At 37.4% G+C, this 9,653-nt stretch overlaps 1 protein-coding gene across 3 annotated transcripts in view; it reads left to right on the top strand.

The window, feature by feature from the left end:
- The window catches only part of golga1 (golgin A1), a 51,871-nt gene extending 46,510 nt beyond the window's left edge, over positions 1-5,361 (top strand). For 2 of the 3 annotated variants that reach the window (XM_005169081.6, XM_005169080.6), the window contains 2 exons: positions 1,810-1,896; positions 3,968-5,361. In XM_005169081.6, coding sequence (XP_005169138.1) covers positions 1,810-1,896; positions 3,968-4,045 — 165 coding nt within the window. In that variant the 3' untranslated portion in view covers positions 4,046-5,361. 3 annotated transcript variants of the gene reach the window in all.
- The last annotated feature ends 4,292 nt before the right edge of the window (positions 5,362-9,653 follow it).

Genomic DNA, 9,653 nt, shown 5'->3' with positions numbered 1-9,653 from the left:
AAGACTAAAAAATGTTCATCCAATAAAAGATTATCTTGCTGATAATTCCCCTAATTCTGATAAGTAGCTCAACAAATGTTGATTTGTACATCTGTGCACCCGTTCACTAGGCATAGGCCAGTATAAGATACTGAAGGTATGATAACCTTGGATAAAAATATCAGAGTACTGTGCTCTAAAATATATTCTTTTTCAGTGTCTGGGTAAAAAACTAAAGTTCTTTTCCTTTTGAAAATAATATATTTTATATTTTGAAGCTATCATATGTTTTGGAGCAGTAAACATGTCAGGCTAAATAATTCAAATGAATTATTGACTAGTTATTGACTAAAAACACAGATTTCTTCACAATTTAAAACGGCATCTTTGGATATCTTATCTGCTGAAGATAGTGTTGTCCTAAATGACTTAAAACAAATTTTAAATAAAAAATCTTACACATACCTTAGGAACGGTATAGGGGAAAATGTTTGCAGATTTAAAACCTTAACTTTTCCCAGGTTCACATGCACACCAGAGAGAGACAGCAGTAAAAACAAACGCTGAATCAATACTTTTTAAAATCCTGAATCAATATTGGAGTTACTTTTGTAGATTGGAGGAAGGATGACACTATGGCTGAAGTATTTCTTTTAGACAGTTAATGTTATGTTTTAAAACTATTTTAGTCACGCAAACCTTATGTAGATTGTGTTGTGTTATGAATAGGTTATATGCACAGAGGTGTTGTTCAGCCACAGAAATCTTCTAGTGAAAGATTGATGTGCCTATTTTCAGTTTCATTAGGTAAATTTTACAGCACCAATAATATAGGTTTTTATTTAGTTTAACAACAAAACCTAAGTAAATATTGCTATTCCTGCTTTACTGGGGTGAACAATGACAAACTGTGACGCTCTCTCTATATTGTTTACCATGCTACTCTGAATGTATGGTTTGAAATGGCACGTAAGTATAGTTTAGCCCTGCACTCAGCCAGCCAAGCAACACAGGGACTGTGTTTTCAAAGCTATTATGCTAACGCATAGCATTTTGACCAATCACTTTCTGCAACTTTAAATAACCACCGTAAACTAATTGCAAACAACTAATTTACGAATATTTGTTTAAAAAAAATTTCTCACTTGAGTAATGAAATATTTTGCATGTGTAAACAATTCGATTGTGTGTGTGTGTACATTTATGTTTTATAGCCAATATAAGGAACGTCACATACATTTATCATAGAATAGTTCACAGGTAACATCAGTTTCACTTTCTCCTCAATACAACATCAAGTTTCTTGCTGAATATAAGATCGATTTGTCAACCATTTATGACCATCAGTTTCTCAATAATAATGGGATAAATTCAGAAACATTATGGAAGAAAAGATTGATTGGAGTAGCCTGATTTCTCTCAGAAAGCATAAAGCGAGTGTGGACATCTTTATTGGTAAAGGTATTTAAAGTTCTCAAATGTTGTTTCATTTTTACCCTGAGGAAGGCAAGTTTTGCTGAAATGAATAGGTGCTGTTTTTAAATAATAGCCATGTTAATAAATGCTTTTTATTTTTTTTTTACTTATTTTTCAACTTATAATTTCATTGTTTAAATCTTGTTTCAATGATCTATGGTAAGCTAAGCTAAATGTGCTCCGGCTAGACCCAGAGACCAGCTTAATGGATTAAAAAATGGTAAAACTCGTCTAGTTAACTCTAGGGGAGTTGTAAAATTTGCCTATTTCTTTAACAAGCACATAGCAGTGATTTGATTGCTACTTGAATGAATGCTCCCATGAGTGCTCGCCTCTTTCTGCTTCTCTCTTCAGGCTTTCCAGCTCATCAGAGCCGTTTCTGTGCTCCTGCATTTCTCAAAAGAAGAGGAGGACATGCTCAAACAGACACTGGAGTACAAGGTGTGTAACAGAGAGTCTGTAAGTATGATGGAGGATCAACATTTAGAAAGGTGTTCTTCTCTAGCCTCATCTCCTCCGCACCCTAACTAGGCCATACTGCCGAGGCAGAGAACAATGTGGGTCAGGATATGTGGCTCAACGCTCTGAATCAAACCATTAGCACTCAGTGTCATGGTCAGGAAAAGCATCTGCCAGGTATTTATAGATCAGGCCGGCAGCAGTGCTGGAAAGCAAGGAAATCGCTGCACATCACTGTGCTACATTACAACACCGCTCCAGTCCCTGCTGCTATCAGCAGGCTTAAGTGGAAGATTTGTGGTGGAGTTATTATTATGTTATGTTATGTTTTATCTTAAATTTCGATTGGAGATGTACCAAGTGTAATATTATTTTTTAAAAGCACACACACATCATAAATCTGTTTATATAAAATAGCTAAAAAAAAAATAATTAGTTGATTAGATATCAGGTTAAAACAATGAAACCTGTTCAGCAATTCACCACTGGGCTGCAGTCTGAATAAAGCTGCATTTTTCATGTGAATGTTAGAGATTGCTGCCAAATGATTTATATTTTCAAAAGGGTGAAAGAAAAATTTTAAATTACTTAAATTTATAGATTTTTATTTTTGTATAGTAGTGTTTGTTATAAACAATGTATGTGTACTTCGCTACTTTGTAAAAATTTTAAACAAATACCATAACGAAGCAATTTTTCTTCACTACTGGTCACATGGAATGCCTTTAGGGCGGGGCTAAGGGGCTATGCCTTTAGGACTTGTCTCGTTTCTGCTCTCTCTTTCATCTGTTCGTCAATGAAAGATTATTTTGTTAGCAACACCCATCTTCCAATAATCCAATCGGTTCCCGAAGGACAAACTCATGTGCCACCCTACTTTTTTTTCTCATTTCAGGACAGTTTTAAGTTGATTTATGTCATGATAGAGAAAAAAAGGACAATTTTAACTTCTGTTTCATTCATTCATTCATTTTCTTTTTGGCTTAGTCCCTTTATTAATCCGGGGTCGCCACAGCGGAATGAACAGCCAACTTCACACACTCATTTACAATCATACACTACGGACATTTTAACTAATCCCAATTCACCTTTACCGCATGTCTTTGGACTGTGGGGGAAACCAGAGCACCCTGAGGAAACTCACGTGAATGCAGGGAGAACATGCAAACTCCACACAGAAACGGCAACTGACCCAGCCAAGGAGCGAACCAGCGACCTTTTTGCTGAGACGACAGCACTACTTACTGCGCCGCCCACTTCTGTTTCATGACTAGTTTAAATTATTGAGACATTTTAAAAATGTTTTGGCATGAAAAAAAGCCTCGTTTACTGAAATCACATCACCTTGCTAATTTGGTATGAACTCCGAAACCACCCTACTTTTTTCACATTTTAGGACAGTTTCAAGTTGATGTACTCTACATCACGATAGTGTGAAAAAAGGACTATATTAACTTTTCGTTTTATGGCTAGTTTAAATTTGAGATATTTTGCAACTGTTATGTGATTATATAAAGCCTTGTTTACTGAAATCACATTACCTTGCTAATTTGGTATGAACTCTGAAACCGCCCTACTTTTTTCTCATTTTAGGACAGTTGCAAGTTGATTTATGTCATGATAGAGGTTAAAAAAGGACAATCTTAACTTCCTTTTAACAATTAGTTAAAATTTTCGAGACTTTTTATTCACACTCAGAGACGTCACAAAGCACGCCCAGGTACAGACAGCCAGTCTACACACTGGAATCCACACAAGGATCTAATCTGCGTGACGCAGCTTCAAAAAATTTGTTTCAAACCGGAAGAACAAATTTGCTCGAAATAACACAAAAACAACCAATTTTCACTTTTTTTTTTTTGGTGAAATTTATGTCCTAATAGTGTTTTAGCAGTGTGGGACACATTTTAAGACTGTCAACAGTTCAAAATATATGTGTTTTTGTGTTTAGTGACCCTTTAAGTTTTCACTTAAAGGAGAACACACACGGAGAAAATGAGGTGTCTTACGTTTTGAAGCACTGGTCGAGACTGATGTTTTGTATGCTTTTCAGATGTCGTGGTTTGGTTCCAAGCCCTCACCCAAAGGTATCATACGACCTTCCATCTCAGGAACATCAAGCTGGAGCTGAGAAACCCAAAACGGCACATCTCTGAGACCAGGTGAAAGAGGGAACAGTAAATGATCTCAGTAGAAAAGGGAACAATTGCTGACTCGGCAGTTTCAGTCTCTGCCTCAACAGTTGCTATGTAGCTCACGCCCTTTAAAAGAACGGGACACACAAACAACTCTGCGTTTTTTCGCTAAAATATTGCAGGGACTTGAAAACCAAGGCTTTATGAACATCGTCTTTTTGTGACTTGGGGAGTTTCGTCGTCTAATGAAATGAACTCAAGTTTCATCTGCTTAAAAAAACAAAACAAAAACAAAAAACAATCATCGCTTTTTCCAACATCCTGTATTGACTCGATTATTTTAACTCTGTGAAATCAAGGCTGGGCCAATCATGAAGAGAATGATCCTCCAAAACGTCAGTGAAAATCAGGAATGGGTGTCATGAAACATTACTTTAAATCTCGTTTTTATGTGTAAATTACAAATCCATACATTCCATACAAGTATTTATATTTGGGAATACTGTATATAAGTGATGATGAGAGGGATTATAAATCGGTGGAGACCTAAAATACGTTTTTGTCATCCTACACAGTCATTACTCTCAAATCTGTGTGTGTATGTGTGTGAGATTCTTCACTGTGGGCTTGAAACTGTAATATAGAGGCATATATGCACAGATTGAGGAAACGAGCATGCATGCCTTATACTGAATGCTTTGATTGTACTTTGGTTTTGAGTGTATACTGAAGCATTTGAGTACACTTGAAGCCTTAAAATACTGTCAGCTGCATTTATTTCTCCGAGAATAAGTCGATAAAATCCTGCGGAAGGGAAAAAGTCAGTGTTTTGCTGTCAGGACTGTGTCATTTTGTGTGTTTTAACACTTCAGCAGCACTAAGGTTTAAACATCGAATGAAAACTTCTGGTGAAAATAGCTGAATTGAGCCTCTACGGGACAAAAACCATGTTTCCTGTTTTTAGAAAAAAAAAGAAACCCAAAGAATTTCTGTTTTATGTATGGACTGATGAAATTCCGAAGCTAACCGTGCTGTAAATGAAGGTTCTCTGGAGTCCTATTGGAGAATGCTGATAAACGCCCTGTGTATGAACATTGTAGGAATAATATTTTTATTTAAACATCCAAAAAATGCACTTTTTTTATTTACAACTGTATTCATATTTCGTTTGTTATGATACTGTAGCCATCATCACAGTATCCCATTGCCTCTGTTTTCAGCAAAATACCACTACAATCCTTACTTTGGTTTCAGTTCATGGTTTGTCAGGAGCATCAAAACTTGATTAAAAAATTAAAATCTTTCTTAGTGACTTTGTCTGGTGAAGCATTTGTGCTTTCGGTGTGTTTAGCAGTGCTGACTGTGGTGTTTTGGGTTTTAATAGTGGATCTGAAAGTGATGGGAGACATTTTTTAATCATTTTAAAACAGAATTAACATTATATCAATAATTGCCAATGGATTTCAATATTGTTTACAAGGTAGCAGAGGTGTAAAGAGTACCTGAAAACCATACTTGAGTACCTTACAGTAAAAATTACTCCAATACAAGTTACAAGTCGCCAATTCCAATAAGACTTAAGTAAAAGTATCCGATTTTAAAAGAACTTAAGTATTTTACTCATACTGAATGTAGGCTCAAAGAACACTAAGAAAGGTTTTATTTCCTGATATTGAAATTAAATTGAACACCTCAATGTTTCAAAATGGCAGAACAAAATAGATTTAAAAAAATAGAACAAAAAGTCTCAACCTCAAATGTTCAAAATGGCACAAACAATAAATAAAAAAGTAGTAAAAAAACGTAGTAAAAAAAATCTGAGCTGACTTTCATGTGATTCATAGTCATGTCGTGTTGCAGTGGTTTTTACCATATCAGTAACTGTATTAAATGCACTTAATTCACATTAAATTAACATTAAATACTCTTACTTCAATGTATTTTCTCAAATTTTACGATAAATTCTTAAAAGCACTTATTTTCGTGGTTTGTGGCAAATGAAGTAGACACTGCATCCTGTAAGAGCCATTCTGCACATCGGCAAATGAAAACATTTCTTTCAGATAAGGCCATGGATCATCAGTGCTGGTACTGCTTGATGTGCCGACTTCGCTAATTAAACACCTGGCAAGCTGCTAATTCACGTGATTTAGCTCATAAATAGCATACAGTACCTTCAGCAGCCTGCAGATGGCGATATTGCCTCATCCGCCCAAGAAATTAGCTGTGGTAGATAGAAATGCTAACTTGTCGCTTACAATCACAATGTAACGAGTAACTATAAGCGTCTGTTCAAATGTAGTGGAGTAAAGAGTACATGTATTCAATCAAAAAATGTAGTCAAGTAAAGAGTAAAGGTTGCTTATATTTTTATTACTCAGTACAAGTACAAAGTAGCCAAAAAAAATACTCAAGTAAGGTAACGAAGTCCATTTACTTAAGTACTTTACACCACTGCTAGGTAGTGACCATATTCTTGGAGATAAACCATTTATTATACACTGATGAGCAGGAGCACATGGAATCTGTAGAAATCACAGAAATTCTCAGACATATTTGTTGAGATTTTTGTAAATGGGATTTTTGATTTATTTTTAGATGTTAAAACATTTTTACATGTTTAGTTTTTTTTTTTTTTTTAATACTCTTCATTACTAAGGCCCAATCGCAATTCTATTTTTGTACCCCTTCCCCTTGGCCCTTGAAACCGAGTGTGAAGTGGAAGGGCTTCAAAATGTACCCCTAAGAAATGGGACATAACTACAGCACCTGCACATGTCATCACGATCTCTGCTTCATATGAGATCTATGATGATGACTGCTGTAGTTATTACAGTTGCTTTATTTTGTGGGATTTATCTTCAGGAAATCACTGAAGGCATGTATTATGTTATCATGATGATATAATGCGGCAATAAGATCGTAACTGTACTGTGCTTTTACACAGTGGCCATATTCATTCATGTAAACACACAAAAACAACATTAACATTATAGCAGACACTTTAAAAAGCTCATTCCCAGCCACTAGACTTTTCTGACAGGGTGTTTCAGTGTCATCGAGTGTCAGAATGTTGTGGGACTGCTATACACAAGTAATTATAAAAAATACGTTTTTTTTATGATGGATAGTAACAGTCCATCATGCTTTGCCATGTTTGGGGATTTGTACTGTAGCTGCAGATCAGAGTGCCAGGTGACCTGTGGGTGGGTGGGTGGTGGTGGTGGGGGGGGGGGGGGGGGGGGGGGGGATTGGAGGGTGGTGGGGGGGGGGGGTGGGGGGGATTGGAGGGTGGTGGTGGTTGGGGGGGGATTGGAGGGTGCTGCAGATCTGCAGAGTGGATGCGCGTGTACTGAAGAGCGGTGTTATTGCGCGCGTACTGATCAGCTGTGTTGTCGTGCGCGTACTCAAGAGCGGTGTTGTCGCGCGCCTACTGAAGGGCGGGACCAAAGGTGTGCCGCGTCGCGGGGGCACTTTTGATCATTTTGGAAGGGCACTTTTTATCCAAGACTAAAAAGGGCATGTGCACTACACAGGTTGAGCCCTATGTGTGCACGTGCCTGCTATCAGTAAAAGACCATCCGCTTGTTAAGTGGTGACGTGTTGGTGACGTATGTAATACTGTTTCCGGGTCCAAGCTGCCATTCATTTGAATTTTATTCCTATGACAAATTTAATTTTATATAAAATCATAGTGTCCCGAGGGCTCGTGTTTTTAGCCTAATGTTAACTTTTTAGTTCTTGCGTTTGCATTTAAATCCAAAAGTACTCAAAGTTGTATTTTCATGTGAGGATTATCCGGCTAGACAAAACGTGTAAGTGTAATGAACAATGTTTTAACACAGAGCTTATTATTTGCAATTTTCAAAAAGCCTATGGGAAAATCCTATAGACCAATTACCATGTTTGTAATCATTCAGGATGCGCGCGCAGGGAGGTGGCAGAAAGCAACCAGGAGCCCTAGCATTTACAGCGAGGGAATGACATCAGATGAGGTGCAGAGTTTGTTGTTGTCTTAGAAATAAGATATATTACTTGCATATTATTTACATAATGCTTACAGCATATTATAACAGCTCGTCACCCAGTGACAAGCACAGTGATTCAGCTAAATTAATGTTAAAGTGAGCGGCGTTTATCTGACAGCTCCATTTGCGATAGCACTCTCCCAATGAATATTGGATAAGACGAAGTGACCAAGCATCCAGCCCGAAATATACAATCTCATTGCGGCTCCGGGTGATTTTACAAGAGAAGTTAAAGGTCTACAAGTCTTTAGATGCCAACAATTTTGTTCTTTGTGGTCATGTGCAAGAAATAATGCTCCATGATGGCCAGATTCAAGAGCTAAACACCGAGATTCCGCCTAGCCAAAGACAAGGAAACAAGACGGAGCTAACGTTATACAAGGCCTGGGTAATTAATCACCAACACGCAAAACAACTGCATTCTGACAGTGAACTTCACCTGTACAGCTGGGTATGTGAATCTACACATAAAGGTAAAGTTGGTTTTATATTTGCACATTCAGACTTTATCCTTAATAATATAATTTCATAAGAATATTATTTGCAAACTCTAAATAGCGAAATAATATTAGCAGCAGCCAATGACTATCAAAGTACAACATTGTTCACAGTCATATAAACAGTGCTATTGTTTTCAAGTCACACTTGCAGGTTATTTCAGGCCAAATATTCATAGTGTCGTGGTAAACAATATAGGGAATGTGTCACAAGTTGTTACTGAATCAATGTGTGAATATAAAACCAAGTTTACCTTAATCAACGTAACTTTCACGTTTCATTTTTAGCATTCAGTGTCCGCAGTTTAATTCACCATATGTAACTGTTTTTGCTGAAATCATTTCTGTAATCAAAAACGAGTGATGTGTATGATTCAGCATAGCGTGAACTGACCTGATATGACATGAGAACTGCAGAGCATTTCTAATTAGCTCCTCACTTCATTCAGCTCCCATTGAGCCGAAGACGTCTGCAGTTGGTATTAAAGCAGTGTGTGGTGTATGGTAAAAGTTAAGTTTTCCATTTTTGGACTCGGAATTCGGCATCCTACCGCAAAACACGACATCTTTCCCATTGCAGCATGTCTGTTTTTTGCAACCAGGGACCCGTGTGACGTAGGTTGGTAATTGGTCTATAGGGATTTTATCAAGGAAACCAGTTTTATGCTAGCAGCCGATTAGCCTACAACAGGGGTGTCAAACTAAGTTCCAAAAGGGCCGAAGCCCTGCACAGTTTAGTTCCAACACACTTTCCTGTAGGTTTCAAACAAGCCTGAAGGACTCAATTAGTTTGATCAGGTGTGTTTAATTAGGGTTGGAACTAAACTGTGCAGAGCTGCGGCCCTTTTGGAACTGAGTTTGACACCTGTGGCCTACAAGATTGTTCCTTCACTCTATTGACATACAATAGCATGTGCTTTTAGGAACTGGATCCAGGAGCAATAAAAGATGGATGGCTGGTCTGGCGACTCCTGTCTTATTTCACATCACATGAACATCTGTGTAAAAGTGTGTAATTTACATGGAGTGTTCTGCAGGGATACACTGGGTTCAATTATAAGCTATGTTTCCTTGCACCT

This window comes from Danio rerio, chromosome 8 (assembly GCF_049306965.1).
Source record: "Danio rerio strain Tuebingen ecotype United States chromosome 8, GRCz12tu, whole genome shotgun sequence".
NCBI classification, from domain to species: Eukaryota; Metazoa; Chordata; class Actinopteri; order Cypriniformes; family Danionidae; genus Danio; species Danio rerio.
Note: the sequence above shows the minus strand (reverse complement) of the source record. Positions and strands in the feature narration are given on the sequence as shown.